Source organism: Lichenostomus cassidix, chromosome 7 (assembly GCF_008360975.1).
Source record: "Lichenostomus cassidix isolate B80296 chromosome 7, HeHo_3.0, whole genome shotgun sequence".
In the NCBI taxonomy this organism is placed as follows: domain Eukaryota; kingdom Metazoa; phylum Chordata; class Aves; order Passeriformes; family Meliphagidae; genus Lichenostomus; species Lichenostomus cassidix.
The window spans coordinates 16,248,814-16,268,676 of record NC_139488.1 but is presented as its reverse complement, the minus strand read 5'-3'; the positions used below and the strand labels follow the sequence as shown (position 1 = coordinate 16,268,676).

The 19,863-nt window shown below is 37.9% G+C and overlaps 1 protein-coding gene across 2 annotated transcripts in view; it reads right to left on the bottom strand.

Annotated features, from left to right (window-relative positions):
- Positions 1 to 12,516: 12,516 nt before the first annotated feature.
- The window catches only part of LNPK (lunapark, ER junction formation factor), a 43,985-nt gene continuing 36,638 nt past the window's right edge, over positions 12,517 to 19,863 (bottom strand). For both annotated transcript variants that reach the window (XM_085066394.1, XM_085066393.1), the window contains exon 13: positions 12,517 to 13,913. In XM_085066394.1, coding sequence (XP_084922520.1) covers positions 13,717 to 13,913 — 197 coding nt within the window. In that variant the 3' untranslated portion in view covers positions 12,517 to 13,716. The remainder of the gene's footprint in view (positions 13,914 to 19,863) is intronic.

Below are 19,863 nucleotides of genomic sequence, written 5' to 3'. Positions count from 1 at the left end.
TTGGAGTTAACAGAAAGGGCACTACCCAGCACCAAGCTTAGCCCCTTGCTCCTGAAAAGCAGAGGATTCCCAGATGGTAGGGGGTGGGGACTGCTTCTGCTGCAAACAGGGTTCATGTACTGTGTGACAGGAAAAGTCTGTGTGTGTCCTTACAGCTCCCAGCTGTCCACTCTTAAGAGCTAAAGACAGCTTCTGCCATTTCAGGGCACTATTTATAAGTATCCCTGCAAAGCACCAGAAGGAGCAGAGATGACCTAGCCTGGAACTGGGCACTGGCTGCCATCAGGAGTCAAATCTGGCACAACTTTCTCCTGGAGGTCTTTCATTTCATGCTGCTGAGGTGCCACTGCCACCAGGAAGTGCTGTTTACCCCCATCTCCCTCAGTCGTGGCCCACCTTGTGCAGACAGGCACTGGAGGTCTCCAGGTGCAGAGAAGACTGAGCCTGGCAAGCACTGGCTTTGCTGTTAAGTCTTCAGAGATTTGCTTGCTCATTTGTTTTTGTTTAAATGTTCTCACCAAAAGAATTTTAGTTTATAGAGTGCAAAACAAGAGCCAAGGCCTGCATTTTCCCACTGCAAGATAAGAAACTTACAGATTCTCATACCAGAATAGTCACCACAAATATCATGTAATTGTTGACATGAGAGCTTCTTCCTCCACGAACTGCACTTCCCAGAGCTTCCTGTGATTTCTTGGCTAAGAATACTTTTTCATTCAGTGAAAACAGATTCATTCTCTAGAGACACACCTTTGAACTCCAGTAAATAATAATTTCAAAATAATTTACTTGCAGTCCTGGTATACTTTCAGCATAAAAGACAGTAAGTTAACAATTGAAAAGTGCCTTTTCTATCATCTTCTGGCCTCCCACCTCACATGGAAAATGACGCACATTGCCCACAACTAAGGAATTTTCTACTAAGCAATACAGAAATCATTAACTGTTTATCAAAAATACTAAACAAATATTTCAATTCATAATTACTAGGACAAACACCCATTAGAATAAGATTTCTGAGGAAATAATTGATGCAACAAAGTCAGGTTCAATAAAAACATGGTGATTCCCTTTAGAGCTATACACACTGTCCTTGTCATTAAAAAATGAAAAATTACTGGTAGACAAATAATGCTGTATGATCTGAGACCCTTGAGCGTTTTGCTAAAGAAAAACCGGAAATGAATCTTGGGTGGATCAGAAGTGCTTGATTTTAGAACTTAGTGTTACCATGTTCATTCCTTCTTACACTTGCTGCACAGAAGCAAACATTCAGTTTATTTCAGTGTGTCAGTTATCACCACTATAATTATACACAATAATGAACACACACAAATAGAACACAAAAATTAACTCTTCTACAATTCTAGCCCTTACAAAAACTCCCTACCCAAGCTTTTTCTCATTCAATGAAGGGAGAATCTCTCAATTAAATGTTATTAGTCTGGTAAACTCCATCTTTTGTTCAGGTATTAAAATATCAGGCAATATTCCAGCCTTGTATAAGCTCAGAGAGAAGAATTTATTAAATCATTTTTTAAAGACTGAAAAATAAAAAGGGGGTCTTTGGTCACTATTAAACACATATTTTAAAAGAGACATGCATCTTGTATCTGTGGGTGCATCACAGAATTTAGCCTGAGATGGAATCCATTGACTGAAAATCCTCACAAAAATAAAATTAAAGCTAATTTTAACCAACTGTTTGGAGCACAGAGCCAAAGCATAACAACAGTCTTGAAGACATACATTACTCAAATGCAGCTGAAAGTATACTCCCCCAACAATTCATGTTTTGGAAGGTATAGAGACACACACTTAGCCAGTCCAGGGTAGCCAGCTATTTGCAGAGCCATGGCATCAGGTTTCTCAATCCTTCTGCCCAGGGAAGGTTTTTCCATCTCAGCTATTACGTCAATGACAGAAATTAGAGTGGCAACAGCATCCTTAAACTGAAGAGTGCATTTCTGAAAGCCACGAGATTTGGAGGAACTTCCCTTCACCTTCAGTGTGCTAATGCCTTTGGCAGAACCTGAAGCAAGCAACAGCCAGGCAGCACACATCCCTCCTTGACACACCTGGTCAGACAGGCAGCACCTGGGGAAGGATCTTTAGGATGACCTCTAAACCAAGTTTTCAGCACAGCAGTGCTGGCTCAGGGGGAAACCTCAGAGCTTTAACCAGAATACACCATTGCAAATAGGAAGCTGAAAGCTCCACTATAAATACAAACTTTCAGCTATTTAACACTTCTATAAACGTGTTTAGCAACTGAGCTTTTTGATGTCTGTTATTTTTATCAAGCTACCTTCTGAGCCCAGAAGCAAAGTTAATGGAGAATCAGCTTAGTTTCTCTGAGAGAAGACAAAAGGAGAACAAGATATATTCTTGTATATTTGGTATGCATATTTTTGGGAGTTATACAACTTTAGTTTTGCAAAGCAATTTTCTGAACTTTCACTGACAAACAAATCTGATCTGAAAAATCTTACATCAGCAGAGTTGGTTTGCAGATGTTATTTGTGCCATTTATTTATCAAAAATAACTAGAAAATGTTTTTAAAACATCATTCCAGACTGTACAAATAGGAATGTGACATGGGCTGTCTATTTTACTTATACTGTTTTACTGCTTCGTATTCTGAGCAAACAGAGAGGCTATTTTCCCCAGGGGTTCAGGAGGGCATACTATTTCATTTCTTCAGAAAATTGTTTCTCTGGATTTCAATCTTTTTAGCTAGATATGACAAAATGTAATATCAAGAACACTTATGCTTTTTATCAGCTCTATTTTCAAAGCATAAATAATAGATCAGTATATATTTAAGTCAGGTGACCAAGTCTTATTTCTGAAATCAAATAAGCATTTTGCAATTTTTAAACGATGCTGTACATTTTCACTACAGTATCATTATGCCTTTAAAATGCTTTCAAAAGACTAATTTATAAGCATGAAGTGATTTTGAAGATATTTCACTAGTGTTAATAATACCTCACTCAGGTAGCATTCAATTTTCTGAATCCTTGGGTTAATGAGGCAAATAAATCAAAATTAAATTGGCCTAGGGAAAAAAATGAAACAAAATTGCATCTATTACATTATACATCCTGAAACTCCTTCAGTACTGCTCACAATTGCTAACAATATTCCAGCTCTCAGAATCATTACATTCACTCAGAATCTGAGACTAATCTCACAATCTGAGATTTTAAAATCAAATAGATCAGACTTCATGACTAGACAAACATAGCACATTATTATGATATATCAGGAGTATTCACAAGATGTTGTGCACAGTCTTAGTCAAGTACTTTCCATTAAGTGTCCATAATTTCAGCTGCCCTACCATTTGTTCAATAATCCAACAAATTCCTTCCGAGAGGATTTCACCATTACAAATTACTAAGTCTTTTAAGATAAGCCTTAAAAAGAAAATACATTCTGCAACCAGGCTATCATTCACCATTTTTTAAAAAGCCCCAAAAATCACACAGATGTAGGCAAATAGCTGAAACAAACAAAAATCTTAGCATTTCTGAAAAACAAATACTTGTAGTCATACTGCTATAGTAGGAATTGTGGAAAAAATATTACCTTCACCTCCTTCTCTAAAATATGAGAGAAAGGAAATATTTTATAGATACTATTAAAGGGATGCTGCTGTTGGGGAATACCAGTGTTGTCAGCTCCTTTAAAAAAATGGTTAATAATATACAATACAGAGAATTAAGAGGCCTAAGTTGTTACCAGAAGTAATAAATTCAGGATGAGCAAATAACAATCAACAAATACTGACATGCAATGAGCAGTTGCCATCGTTATTCTCTTATTACTTCTTACTGTTACAGTCGAACAACAAATGCACTTCTCTACCCAGAGTCACCTCCCTGCACAAGGGCAGCCTTGCAGCCTAAGGAACTTAGGGAGCCCCAGTTTAAAAACTAACTTCCCCACTGAGCTGTCATAACCACCATCACCTGCTGAGTCTGCAGCATAGACTCAAGACTTCCATATATACAATATTGACATTTTTTAATGGCAAACACTGCAGAAAAGTAGGTTGGGTATTTTTTTCCAAAGTAAGTCACTACTGGCTACTAACATTTAAAATTTAATGACAATAAAAACACCCAACAACTCTACTTTTTTGGGTATTTTAAAGGAGTTAAGGGACCAACTGTCCTTACATAGCACAGGCCAAAAGCAACAAGAAACAACAGAGAAACATGTTTACACCTTGCCCCCATGTAGCACCTTCCCTGTGGCTTTGAAAAACAATTTGTATGGTCAAGAGCTCGCATAGGAGCAATTTATATGGTGATCTAATATATTTGCTTTGATTTTCCTCCCCGAGGATAAAAAACAACACCATAATAGTTAAGAATTTTGTTTCGCTAGAAAGTAGTGAGCAAATCTGTTAAAGACACCCTTCCATTGCATTAGAAAAGTTTTTAGTTTTATCAATCTATAACAAGTGTCTATGCACAGCAAGTGAGCCACCTCCACAGGCAGGAATTAAAAGACAAAGGCAGCCTAGCAAAAGCACCCTCTGCTCATGGTAGGTTTGGAAGAGACTGGCTCCATTCAGTCCCCATTCCACATCAGCCACTGGGGTCAGCTGCCTCCTGTGCCCCAGAATGGCCAAATGGTATGGGGGACTAGGGGTTTAGATTTTTGACTGCTTAAAGAAAGCCATTCCAAAAGGTGTTGATTTTACCTCAATACAGAAAATAATAAGCATTTTCCCAGCTCCTGAATTTAAAGCTCAGTGCCTAACTTCAGCACACTGACACTGCTCAGTGCTTGGCTGCTGAGGAGGCAGGTATTTTAGAAGAACATGAAGTTCTACTTCAAATTATTCCTTGGAGTTTAGGTTGTGACAGACAACACTGACAGAAAGTCACCATTCAGTGGTTACTCAATTGCTTGCTCAGAATGACACGGTAATTTTATTCTGATTCTTAGTCCACAGAACAGAAACCACAACTGCTATCAGTCCTCTCAAGGCCTTACGCTCTTTGGCAAGGAGTATTGATTTGTGTTTTTATAGCACTACCAGGTAGTGGTTGTGCACTATCATTATCCAAATAATTTATAACAAGTGAGAAAGAACATCTGGAAATAAACCAAATGTATCTTGATCTGCTTAGGAAAAAGATGAAATATTGCTGGGGCACCTAAAAACAGCCTTTTAAATCAGTATGTGATGCATGTCTGAGATGCTCTCATTCTGAAAGGCACTTAGAAGCATGTAAACTTGCATGATTATCATGCACATAACCAACTCATTAGTATTATCACGGAAGCAACATGAACACAGTGACATGTCAACTGCGTGCAGGATCAGGCTTTAGCCATAAATTAGAATATGAAAGCTCAGAGCACATTAAAACACAACAAAAATGGTTAACGAAACACCCAGAAGAAAGTAGTGTAACAGCCAATGGTACCAGACTCCTTTCTACCACTAAAACAATGTTAATTTAAAAGCCAAGATTCATTTGAAAACATTCACCTGTAAATCAGAAAGTCCCCAGAGATTAATTTCTGCACTTATGCCATTTGCAAAAAATATTTAACTTAAAGGCATCCCTTTTTTCCTGAAATAATTGCTTGCAAGATGAGAACTAAAACACAATCTGAAGTGTAGTAAAGGTAATTGCTGCACTTACTGCTCGTGTCATGTTGATGTATTACTACGTATCAAAGGTCACAGTTCTGTACTCATACATTATCAAATTTGAAAGAGCAATATTCGAATCCGACCAACCTTTAAACTGCCCAGAATGTGCGTGAAAATGGATGCAGCCTAACTTGGATTCTTAAAAAAAAAAAAAAGAACCCATGTTTCAGAAGCTGAGGGGTCAATCAAGCCAGACTGACAGGGTTACGTGTCACTTCTGTGCATCTAATACCCCCTTAGATTATCAATGAGGTGCAGTACACTGATCACAAGCTAAAGCAGCTGTGCTAATGAAAATGAAACAGTCTGAAAAAATTAGGTAATACAGGCCTGTGACACAGGGCAGTACCTTGTGGACAATAATGGAGGGATAAGGACATAAATCACCATTTAGATACAATAAAACCTGTAATACCCACCCTGAAATATCTGTGGAATCGTGGGCCAAAGTCAGCATCTCCGCAACTCCACAATTCCCTCTGAAGCTGCCACATATTTTCAATCCTGAGTCAAGGCAGGTTTTCCCTGCCTCTACTTCAGCACACACAAAATTTTGCAGCCTCTTGCCAGCCTGACCTTTTAGGGTGGAGAGCTGGCTGCTCATGCCATGAGCCAGGAGTTCTCACAATGGGTTGGAGCACAGATAAATGGGTCTTATCAGAAACTACTCAACCTTGAACAACTTTCTCCTACATATGCCAGTCCAACTGTGGGGCAGGGACTGCACCAAAGAGGCAGAGGCACCCTCATCCTTGTTTGGTGACATATGGGGTCCTTAAAAAAACCCAAATAACTATGAAATTCAAGTTGATTGAGTACAGCCAGCACAGAAGGAACTATTAAACAGAATTATCACCTTAAATAATAAATTAAGCTCAGCTAAGTAAATAGCTTTTTCATAATCAGGTTTTTTTCTTGAGAAGTTGCATATACAGCAAAGACAGCATTTATTCAAACAAGCTATGTAATTCAATTTCATATATGCTTTAAAATTTCCTTCATTTGGTAAAATAGTAAATTTTAAAAGTGGAGCACAAGTTCAAATATTTTCTCAATTACAAGCAGAAAAGCTAAGACAGACATTTCATTAAGTCTATTAGAGCCTAAGAATTCACACTTAATTAATGGTTTTGCCATTGATTTTAATGGAATTTAAACTGCAGGTGATGTACTACCCAAGGCCACATCTTAGGATTAAAATAATACTTCTGATTAATGGTACATAAGAATCTTTAAGATACATCTTATGTATCTAAAGATACTATTTATAGTACATGAACACACATACCCTTTACTAACGCAACAAGGCTATTACAACAATAGCATCTATAAATATACAGGACCTCCTGTTTAAATAAAAGCTCAATATCCAAAAAACACAAGTACAAACATTCCTAAAGAAATAACAACTTTCACATTTCCTTTAAAACATCATTCAAAATAGTTTTCTTAAAATTAATTTTCTTGGTGGTTTTGTAAAATGTTTTTGAGGGCTGAACAAGTCAAAATTAAGTTTCGTCAACTGAGTAGAGCTCCTTGAAGTGATGCAAGGAATTAGAGGGCAGACCACTTGAGAAGAGCTAGAAGGTCTTTGTTGCTTGAGTTTTCTACAAATCCAGCTTCTCTCTTTTCACTGAGGCAGCAAAATAGAGAAAGAAAGAGAGAAAGAATTATTATTTTAATATAAGTTACAAACTTCGAGATGACTTTGAATTTACAAATTGGACACCCAAAACTGTCAGCTCTCCAGTAACTGCACCCCTTATTTTCTCCTATATCTGATTATCTCGGGATTTCGCTGCATGTATTCCTCTCTGGCAGTTGTACTCTCCCTTTTTCAAGTTATTTATGTCACACAACAAAAGGAGAATACATGATTTCACAGTGGCAAAGGCTTATGAAGCCCTTCTGAAAAACATTAGTAATTGTTTACTGAAAATCCTAGCAGTACAATGCTATGTACATACAGTGGCAGCCCTGAAATAGGTTTATTCCCACAGTGACTACTGTGAAAAATAACCAGTATTACAAGACTTGGTCAGGACACCCCCTTCTAACCAAAAAATTAAGTCATGATCAAATTGATTTTATGCAACCTTGAAAGTTATATTATGATACAGTGCTTTAGATTTTTCATTGTTGCAAAGTTAAATAACCTATTGAGAATCTTTGAAGTGTTTGCTTTAATCTCAAAACCCCATGATTTGGGAACAAATTATTGTATAATCAATACATTTCATTTTAAAGCCCTTCTCACTATCCTGCCTATCATATACCTCTCTAGGTCTTATTCTTCATAGAATCACAGAATCGTTATTCTTTCAGAGAAAAGATTGAATGTGACCTGACAAGACCCCAGAGAGGTCCACAAATCAAAAGCAATGGTGAAGTCAAATTCTTTGAGAATCGCAATCGTAAGGGACAACTCAATTTATTATTTTTTTAAATGCTGGTGGGTAGCAGTTCCTATTGTCAAACACTATTAGAGCTTATTCTATTTGCTATGTAAACGAACCTCTAGTAAAAACCTAGTGCTAAGAAATTCCCACCTACTCACGTGCCATCCTTTTTCTCCAAACACCCAGAACACAAGGCATGAAGTACACTGAATTTCAGACCACCAGACACTCTCAATTAGGATGCATTTCTGATACAAGTTAACAGTTTGTCCCCGGACAGAAGCTTTGGTGTTACACACCAGGACCTGGAGCCAACAGCCCTATGCCAGTCAGCCCCCATCAGCTGTAATTCCTTGCCTTCATCACCCTCTGAAAACCTGAGACATAGGAATTCCACCTAAAGACCACACCATGGATGAGAGGAGCACTGCCATAGACCAGTAATCATTTCACACACATTTTCCTGTCAGTGAATTAAAACTTTCTGACTACTGCCAAAAATCTGTCACCCATATACTGCCATTAAATGCATTCTTAAGCAATAATACGAAAGCACAAGCCATCAGTCAAACACAATCCACTGGTCATAGAGCAACCTTTCATTGCCCTCTCATTCTCCAACTTCATTTTAAATCTAATGCCTCCTGGAAGCCTATTTGTCCAAATTATTAGGAACTTTCAAACTTCCAGCCTTTACTCCTGGAAAACTTACTCTCCTCCTAATGTTTATACACTTGATGTATCTACAGCCTTTTTCTAAATTAGCTCGTATTAGGGATATGTTTTCTGTACAGTCTCCTTCAGAGGCTCACTACATCAGAAACCTGGACAGGGTTGCCATTTCCCAATTCTGGAAGGGAACTGAAATATGAGATGCTGAAATCTGAAGCATTAACTTTTAACCATGTGACTGGACAGGAAAGAATCTCTTAAGAGATATTAGGGGGGAAAAAAAAACAAAAGAAAAAACAGTCCATAAGACATGGAATGAAATGAAGGCCTAAAGATTTTCCTTGAGAATACTCAGGGAACTGGTCAAATGATTATTTGCCAAAGATACAAAATGAGTCTTCAAGGTTATTGTTCTATGCAACGTTGGCAGACAGGAGATTCCTTACCCTGTGAACAGTCTTCCTCACTGGAAAAGACCTAATAAAACCTCACTCCAGAAGCAGAATAAATAAGGAGAAGCAGCTTATTTAAAACTTGCTTTACATACAGTACTCTTGTACTGAATGTGTTTAGACTTATGAATATTAAGACTCGAAGTTTTTAACAGCAGACTTAGCTATTGAATAATGAAAGTTACTTCTAGCCTACTCACTCCTCCAGCACCACAAATCCACAAGTGCACAAACATTGCTAAGTTCAGAACCATGTACCAACAAAGAAGTGTTTCTCCCAGCCTTTGAAGGTTAAAAAGGTTATAAATCTCTCATAATAGCTAGACAGCTTCTTTTCTACCAAGTGATTGTCATACGCATATTCTGGAATTAACTCTCAAAAGCAAACAAACTTCTCCAATATGATTTGTCAATTGCATCCTTTTTATTTCTGACATAAGAACATAATATTAACCCAAGTTATGTACCGTCGTCGTAACAGCCAAACCCTACTAGATTTTCTGAAAAATCTCTTCAAGCTCACCTTTATCTCTTAAGACTTTGCTCTAAATGAAAAAACTATTACCCCTCCCCCCAGTGTGTTTCACTCTGTCATTCTTCTAATTCCTTCCTCGGTTTCTACTCATGCAACACATGGGACTCAATCTCCTTGACTTCAAAGCAATCATACACACCCTAGTCGCTTTTGATAACCTCTGGACCATTCCCAAAACATCAGCTTCTGCATCAACTTTGCCATTCCTTGGGAGCTTCTTTTTCCTGTATGGAGGCTAAACAGATTTCTTGAGAAATCATCACACCAAGATTCCACTAAATGTTTTAATTCTGCAAAAACGTCCAAGGGCAATCATGTTCTCCTCTTGAAGTATTAGAATTTCAAATACCATCGCCTTTTTTAACCCTATTCTGCTGACTTCTAAGTAAAACTTAAATTTGACCACCTCATTTCAATTTATTCTCAACTAGAACATTCATTTGTTTTTTGTGGCAGTTTTTACACAGGCCAGATAATTCCTCCCTAATTTATAAACTATGTTTGATAAAAGGAAATCTCTGCAATTATTCACAATATTACAGTAAAAAAAAAACCACAGCACCAACAAGCTTGCTAAGTGTAACTTTACTACCCAACTCAAGTTTGCTATTCATCATGGCCACAAAAAGAAAGTTCTATAACATCTTAGAAGCCTGGTCCTGTGAGAAATCTCAATACTTTTGAAAAAACTGAGATTCAAGTACATGCCAAGAAGTCAGAAGACAACAAAACACAGACCCACAGTATTCCTTTATTCTTTTCCCTCTACTTTCCTCATCCTTAAGAGTCAAACTGCAACATGATTAAATGTGACTGGTAATTGCTGTCCTTTTTTTGTCTAACATACTCCTACTTCCAAGGTTTTTTCGTGTTACAAAGACATGACTAAGTGTGGCTACTGCTCATTTACAGGTATTTCTGGATTTCGATTCAATTCCAGTTGGACAGGTGCCTTTTACTATTGCCACACTTACAGTACACAGAAGCCAAGAAGCAACTGCTGCAGAAACAGAATCCTCTTCTCATATTGCTTTCAGGGCTGGGGCACCCACACTTGGCAGGAGTAACATGGGAATGCTTACTGTAAATTGAGAAAAGCTCAGTCTATAACTATCATACACATCATCATGAGCCTGAATTCACCCACAGATTAATTAACCCTGTACCCTCATTTATTAGAGCTGCTTTAAAACCCTGAAAAATCAGAAAGTTAAAAATAGGTTTTTCTCTACCAAAATTCTAGGGCATTCTTAACAATCTTCAAGCCTTCTGAAGCAGTTAATGGAAATGACTGCTTGGACATTTTTTAAAGTATGAAAGTATTTCATGAAAATTCTATCATGCACTTAAAACAGACTTCATCTTTCTGTGCTCTAAAGTTACAGGGTTTTTTAGGTCACAAGCAGGTTTTCACATTCTAAAAAGTATTTCTTTTCACGTCAGGTTGACTGTCTCTACTTGATCCTTCAGTGATATTTTAAACAAAGTACCAATCACCTCTGTGGAAAGTTGTTCATGTCAACATTCAAGAATCTTGGGAGAAATAACAACACCCCACCCCATTTCAAACACTGAGTCTCCTTTTTCAAAAACAGTTCATATTCCCAAAATCCTAAGAAGCATCAGTTTATTTGGCAAAAGCAGGACATGTGAAAATACACATCCCAGGCTAATGAAAACATTTTTAATATATAAATCCAGTATCAGCAGTTTTCTCAGACAATTCTATAGACATTACATGCATTACAGCTCAGCCACTGCTTGTCCTGAAAAGGACCTAAATCACTCTACAAAAGACCAGACACTTTGGATGCATATTTTTAAAAGGAAATAATATCTCTGCCTAGAGTAACCTTAAGTTCTGAATTGATAGTAGTTCTTGCCTTCATATCCCATATGAGAGATCAGGATGTCAAATTTTAGCACTTATAATGTAAGTACATCCAACAATTTACTTTGCTGAATTACTCACATGGTCTGTGATTTTTTTCTCTCCAAAGAAACAAGCCTTTAACAGATAAATCAGGGAGGTACAAAATGCAGTGTAGAGAATAACAATTTACAAAATAATAAGTAAGATTTGGCACCTTTCAGGCAAAATTTCCATTTTAAATAAGTTCTGTAATCTAAAATATATTCTCTAAAAGTATTAAAAAATTAATTCCCCTATCACTTTGTACCTGTACTTTTCTAATACTGTAAGACATGTTTGGAAAAGGGACTGCTTTCTTTGCATTCCCAACTAAGATAGTCACACACAAAATTATTATTTGCTAATTGTTTACATAAGAATAGACAAACAGCTATGTGTACTCCTTTAATCACATGCCTACATTCTATTAAGACTACTAATTGAAATATGAATTGCAATTTAGATAGTGAAGAAGAAAAAAAAATCCTCCTTAATCTAAATACAGACCAGTCTTGATTCTGACTGATGCAAGGCTGAGCTTCTAAACTATCCCCAAAGAATCAGAAAATACAGCAAGTATTTGAAAAAGAAAATTAATCATTGCTGTTCATGTAATAATTATGTAATGTATAAAGGCATGGCTACTAAAGTTGGTCACATTTAGAAACATGATATTCTTGTAGAGGATTCTTAAGCTACTAAGACTTCATAGGTTTGTCATCTTTACAGTGTAAAAACCATTTTCCTTTGGAACCAAGACAATAGATTAAAAATGTTTTTGAAATTTCCCCTCTCCTGTAGTGAGGTATACAACACGGCACAAAATAAAACTTTTATCAGAAGTATTACTAAACCAACAAAGTTACACACGGTCAGCATTTATTTCTAAAACAATCTGATTGACTTAGGTACCTCCCAGACACCAGAAAAGTTCTAATCCAGGATCCCAGCTGCTCTATTTAACAGGAAATGTGTAACAAGTGTCCTTATCTTAAAAAGCAATGCAATAAAAATAAATTACATTTTCAGTAATCCAGCAGCAAATATTCATTGCAAATGTAGTATTAAATAGTATCAACAAGCTTTAGGTACAGTTAGAAAAGCCTTTTGGCAAATGCACATGCGCTTCCCCTTTTCATCAAGGATCTATTTCTAGTCTATCAAAGCCACCTTGGCCACATATAGATATGCTCCTTTTAAGGTGGCACATTCCTTCTGAACTTGCACAAAGTAACTGTAGAATAGCTGCATACAGCAGAACATAAATTCTCTTCAGTTTTAGGAATCACAAAGCAAGTATTGCTGCTAGATGTCTTTATTTTCCTTTAACAAAATACACAAAGGCACAAAATTCACTTATATCTTGTCATTATTGTACAGGTATAAATAGTGCTTTGTATTCAAGTACAATCAAGTGCAGAGACTTTCTATATTTTATGTAAACACAAAACAGTTTTGCATGTAGGTGCCTCTGGTTCATCTGCAATGCAAACACCAAAGGAGATGCCATTTATCCCAGTGCCATTTAACTGAATTCTGTCAAAAAGTTAGACAATGAATAATATTAACACCACTGCAATGACACTTCCATACACTTAAGTCAAATGTCAGATGACACTTTAGCTTGTAAACATCTGTGCATTAAACATGTACTCAATTCATTTTAACAGGGCAGCATTAAAAGTATCTTAAGTTCACTATGCCAAACTTACTAGGTCAGTTGCCATCAGTAATTGCTCTTTATGTGTGACAGCTAAAGAGGTGTCAAATTGTAAGTCACCCTTAGCAAAGCTTGTACTTTGAAGCTTTTAAATATGCAAACTAAACAAGGGCTACAACTGTTAGACTTCAACCAACTACACATTCTATGTGTTAACTTAAAGAGACATGCTTAATTTACAATACCCACTTTTACACATAGCTTTGACACACTGTGGCAGTTGAGGCAGTTTAAGCCCAAGCAAGATTTGTAAGTTGTACCATTAAAAAGAAAGCTCACCTGAATAGTAACAACAGGCATGAACAAAGCTAAAAACTAGCTACAGAAGGCACTTGAAGTACTTTATTCTGCTTTTATTAAAGATTCTTCACTTTGTTCAGCTGAAGTAGACTCTGAAATAGTCTCTTCAGTTGTTGAAATGTTTTCTGCTTCTTTTTTTTCAACTTCTTCAGCCAGCTTATTATTTAGATGCTCAGAACTTGGTGCTTGATCATCTGTCTCATTTGTCTCAGCGATCTGGGCCACATCATCTTCAGATTCTGTGAAAAGAAAAATGACGATATAGCCATTTCCAGAAATTAAGAGGCAGCTAATATTCTTGAAAAGCAAATGAAACATTTTGCAGTCACATACAGGTTTTGACTAGTAACTGCACGATGTTCTCAACTCGTAAAAACTATTTGATTTTTCTAAGACAGTCACAGGTAAAACAACTAAAATTTAAGAAAACAAAAGAAAATACTATGGAAAAGAGTTTAGCTCTCACTAAGAAAATATTATATATAATTTGCATATGTTTACCTTCAACGAAAATTTTCTAAGCTCAGTCGCTAATGTGAGACATTAGAAACACATGATGGTAATTCAGTTTCTTTGTGCTTGGTAAGGTCAGTTTCACCAACTGTTTAACTTTTTTTATAAGGGTTCAATCTGTACACAAATTAAAAGATTCTACGTGATGGAAACTACTTTTATAGTAGTTCTTTTATAAGAAGTCTGATAACCAGAAGAAAAAAAAACAAACAGAAAACCAAACAAATATATCAAACCAGCCAATGACAGCTACTATGTATTCTGTATTCCCCGGGGTAGTGTAAGAAGGTTGCACAGGAGTATACTTACTCCATCTGGGATGGGAGTTTCTTTGACAAACATGCAAATTTTTAAAATCAAAAACACTTATTGTAAGTACTGCCTCTCAAGAAGTAAATTCCAGCTTCACAACAAGACTTCAGTAGCATATGAGAAGTAGGAGTCATATTTTGAGGTAAGCATGAGCACTTAAAAACTGAACTCAATGCTGCACTAAATGACACAAAGGTACTGCAGAATGGTATTACTGATGGCAGTTGATTTATGGACTAGTATTAGTCAAAACCATACAGTATTAATGCATACTGTGAAGGCAATCAGTTTGCAAAACTGATGCAAAGTTACAGCTCAAAAATGTTAGCTTTATCAAATGTTTCTAACTCCTTAGAATCACAGAATGGTTTGGGTTAGAAGTGACCTTAAAGATCATCTAGTTCCAACCTTCCCCTAGACCAAGTTGCTCAAAGCCCAATCCAACCCAGCCTTGAAAATTTCCAGAGATGGGGCAGCCACAGCTTCTCTGGGCAGCCTGTTACAGTGTCCTATCTCTCTTCAGAGTGAAAAATTCCTTCCCAGTATCTAAGCTAAACCTATTCTTCCAGCTCATATCCATTCCAGCTTGTCCTATCACTACACGCCCTTGTATAAAGTCCCTCTCCAGCTTTCTTGAGGCCCCTTTAGATCCTGGAAGGCTGCTCTATGGTGTCCCCAAAGCCTTCTCTTTTCCAGGCTGTACAGCCCCAACCCTCACAGCCTGTCATCACAGGACAGGCGCTCCAGCCCTCTGACCATGTGTGTGGCCCTCCTCCAGACTAGCTCCAAAAAGAGAATGTCCTTCCTATGTCAGGGGCCTGTTATAGTTTAATCCAGTCTGCAAGTGGGCTGCACACCAAACACTTGCTTACTCCCTGTCCACCCTCCTGCCACCCTGCTGGAATGGGGAGGAGAATCACAAAAAAAAAGTTAAACACCTGAGTTAGAATTAGAGCAGCTTAATATTTCAACAAATTAATATAACAACAACTACAACAAAAATAACTGTATCTAAGCAGGGGGGTGGGGAAAGAGAAAGGAAAAAAAATTTAGCACAAGTGATGCCAAATACTATGGCTCCCCACCTGCTGATTGAGGCCCAGCCTATCCCCCAGCGGTGTTCAGCCTCTCACATCCAACTCCCAGTTTACACACTGTCCTTGACATTCTGTGCTATGGAATATCCCTTTGACCTATCCTGGCTGTGCACCCCCAGCTCCTTGTGCACTTCATGCTGGCAAAGCATGAGATACCAAGAAGTCCTTGAGTTAAAATAAGCACTACTTAGCAATAACCAAAGCATTCATGTGTTATCAATGTTATTCTTGTACTAAAGTCAAAACAAAGTACTGTACCAGCTACTAAGAAAAAAAAATCAACTATCTCAGCTGAAACCAGGTCAGGCCCCCAAAGCTGGACACAGCTCTCCAAGTGGGGTCTCACAAGAGCAGAGTAGAAGGGAGAAAGAATCATCTCCCTTATTCAGCTGGCCACAATGCTTTTTTTACAACCCAGGACATGGTTGGCTTTCAGGGCTGCAAGGACACATTGCCAGCTCTTGTAGAGATTCTTGCCAACTAACATCCCCACGTCCTTCTCCTCAGGGCTGCTCTCAATTCATTCTCTGCTCAGCCTGTACTTGTGCTTGGGATTGCTCTGATCCAGATGCAGGACCCTGGACTTGGCCTTGCTGAACTTCATGAGGTTCACAGACCCACCTCTCAAGCTTCTCAAGGTTCCTCTGAAAGAAATCCCTTCCCTCCAGAGTGTCAACTGCACCACACAGCTTGGTGCCATCAGCAAACTGGCTGAAGGTGTGCTCAATCCCACCGTCCATGTTCCTGACAAAGATATCAAGCAGTACTGGTCCCAATACCAGCCCTAAATAGTTTCAGTCAAGTGCCACGTGTTCCTGTTGGTCAAATCATGTTGGGTGTCTGAAAGTAATCAGACTGCTTCAGGCTGATACAGAATTCAAGCAGAGCTGAAAATTTTAGAACCATTGCCCTGACTTCTTGGCCCATGACTGACTAGAGGAGCTGCTGCACATCCCTGTCCTGCAGACCTTGTGCGAATGCCATTTGTCACCAAGAACCTGAGACCCCTCTTCCCATACAAAGATCCTCCTAGCTAATTCCAGGCTTCATTTCAGACTTCTCAAAGCAGCTCCCAGGCTCTCCATTTTTTCTCAGACTTGATCTTTCATTTTATCAAGTTTGCAGCTGACTCACCTCCTGATTCAGCTTCTTTCCCTGCTTTCTCAACCACAGCTGCTTAACACATGCCCTGGCTTCTTATTCTGAAGTTTTTCAACCCCCCGCTATTTCTGCCCAAGCAAATTAATGTTCCCAGTTACTTTGCAGGACATCCCACACTCCCTTCCTGCTCTTCAATTTCCATCTTGATCCCATCTCTCTCTGTGTTCAATCTTTATCCCCCAACTGTCAGTTTTCTTTCTGTCTCATCTCTGCATTTTTTCTTCAGCCTCAAATTCTATGAATAAGTTTGTACATTTTCCTGCTCCAATCCCTCCACACTTGAGTAACACTCCTTTACTGCTGCTCCTCTGGCTAGAGTCAAAGTATGGGATGCAAGGAAGAGGCAGCTCCATGCCCTCTCAACTCATTTGTAGCATAGCCCAACCATCACCTATTTACAGTTTCAGTCCTGCAGTCCTCAACTGAATGCTTAGCACTCTGCAGAAGTGACTCGTTCTTAGTCTGACAGAGGTAAAGAGACTATTTGCTCAGTCTCATCAGAAGGATGCCAAGCATCTACAACATCTTTGAGGTAAGCCCCAGGGACAATCACAGCCACCAGTGGAACCTTCTAATGATGATGAAATGCATATTCTAACTACATTCAAAGGAACAGGATGGTGCTTCCATTTTTATATTCTACTAAAAGGTATGGAGACACTGCTTATTTAAGCAAAAATTGTCAGGTATTAAATTACTTTTCCCTTCACTCTATTCTTGATTAAACTTATTGAAGCTCTTGAAACTCTCCAGAATATACAGAACTATAAATTTGCATGGGAAATTTTGGTCTCATAATTAAGTCTGACAAAGTTACAAGAAACTAAAGAGCAGGCCCTTTAAATGAGCAGTCAGGGCAATCAGAGTAAGTGATGCTAACTCCAACCATAAACATGATCAGCCTTCATTAAAAATATATAGTGATTCCATTTTAAACACAGCAATTAATGGAAAGTTTGCCTAAAGTCAACCTGATTTCAATACTGCATGATTAAAGTCATTGTAAGAACAGTAGCTAACAAGTGAAGGCTCTGACTACAAACTTAAAAAGACGACAAAAGAAAATTTAAGTGTCCTTGATAAGTAATAGTTAACCCATGACTTAACCAAAGAATGTAGCTTCACCTTCTGCTTCATGATCTTAACAGCAAACACAGCCCAATGCTTGCTGCATATTTAAGAGCTGCAACAATGCAACCTTAAAAACCTGCTCCTGGCTACAGCACGTTTTTAACCCCAACACTCCTGGTTAATGCTCAGTACTTAGAGAAGACATGTACTTCACATGGTAAGCAAGTCAGCCACCCCTCCTCTTGTTGCAGAGAGTATTTCACTGACTAACCAGTGAAATCACAATACTGCATCACTATCAAATTAAGTAGAATATGTCTCTTATGTGGGAATTCACAAAAATGGTATAATTGCTCTAAAATATAGCTGCTTGTGCTTTCAAGACCTTTGGGACAAGTATTCTTCACCACTACACTTCCCCTTTAAGACAGATTTTCAAGAAGAACATGCATCTCACAGTAATCTGTTAATGGCTTTGATATCACAGAAAGCTATTGTGAAGCCTTTGAAAAAAGTCAGACAATAGCATAATATTCCCTCTACCCTTTACAACCCACCAAAAAGGCAACTTCTGTTGTTCAGCAAAACAGCTCTGTGGTTGATTGGAAACATAATACATTTTTAAATCAAATTAATTTGCTTACACGCCATTAAACTCAAGGTGAGCTGACCTATGTCTGCTTGAGGAATCATTGAGTTCCAGACATATTAGCTGAACTAGGCAAAGAGCACAGCATGCAGAAACTCATGTATTTGAAAAGAAACAATGGCTTAGCTAAAATACAGCAGGTTCATGCTGTCCTATGAAGTATAGCATGTTTGTTAAAAAGGCAAGTCAAATCTCTGAAACAGAAAATGCCTCCAGTCCAGGTGGGGAGTTTTGGTTTTTTTTTTTAAAAATAGCACTGAACTCAGATCATTCTGATGTGCACAGTCAAGCTCATTTCCTAGTCCTTTGTCTTCCATCCCTTTTATTCCTAGAAGAAGTTTCTGCTTTCCTTGTAACACCTGCCCAAAGCCAAGCTCCACTTGCGGCAGAACTCACAGTGAGCACACACTCAAAATGGCATTATTCCTGGCAGAGAGCATTACTGTGAACCCTTCTGTTGAACAACAAGCCAAGTTTCTGCACCTGCCCTTATAATGGAAACCCTTTCAAACATACTAGCAGTTGCTGTATTCCAAGAATGCTTACAAGTGACAGAGTATTAAATCATCATAAAAATATTTGAGCAAGATGGTCAAGGAATTCCATACAAATACAGACACACCACATAAAACAGTCCACGAAGTGCTGAACACTGTGGTGAAGTCTGAAGTTCAAAGACATCTAATGAGAACCTCTCATTATCAGCACCAGACATTCAACACAAAACACTAAAGCAGTCAATTTTTTTTATTGTTTCAAAATATTGCTAAATGCTAAACCTGAATCAAGAATACAGTATAACAGTACTAAACAAAGGCAATGCAAAATTAATCAAGAGGCTAAAGAGCTTTTGGCTCTTTCAATATGATCCAAACATTAATACATTTAAGAAAAGTACATAAGAGTACCAGCTAGCCTTTGGGGGAGTGGGGGGGAAGGGGGAATCAAAATCAAACCATTTATGGAAAAGGTAAGAAAATAGCTGAAGTGTATTGCTTCACTCTGGTACTAAAATTTCCCAAGTTAATCTGATGAATAAGGAAGTATGATGTTTGTGCCAGTAATCTGCACCAGACTGACAGCTGATGACTCCATATTTCCAGAGGTTTAAAAAAAATTCCAAAGTTCAGTGCCAACAGCACTCCCCATAAGCATTCTTCAGATCTCTTATCCACAAGAGTTGCATGTAGCATGCTTGTCACTACATGAGCACACAACTGAAAAAAGGATTCAGCTCCATGCTCTACTCATTAGTCAAAGTAGCTGACTGGTAAAAAATATTTATAGCATTTCTGTATCACATTATTTTGCTGTGTCTTTGAGCTATATAGCTGTGGTTTAAATGAATTACAGATAAGAGTTGTAATCCCCTGGGTTGTCAACATT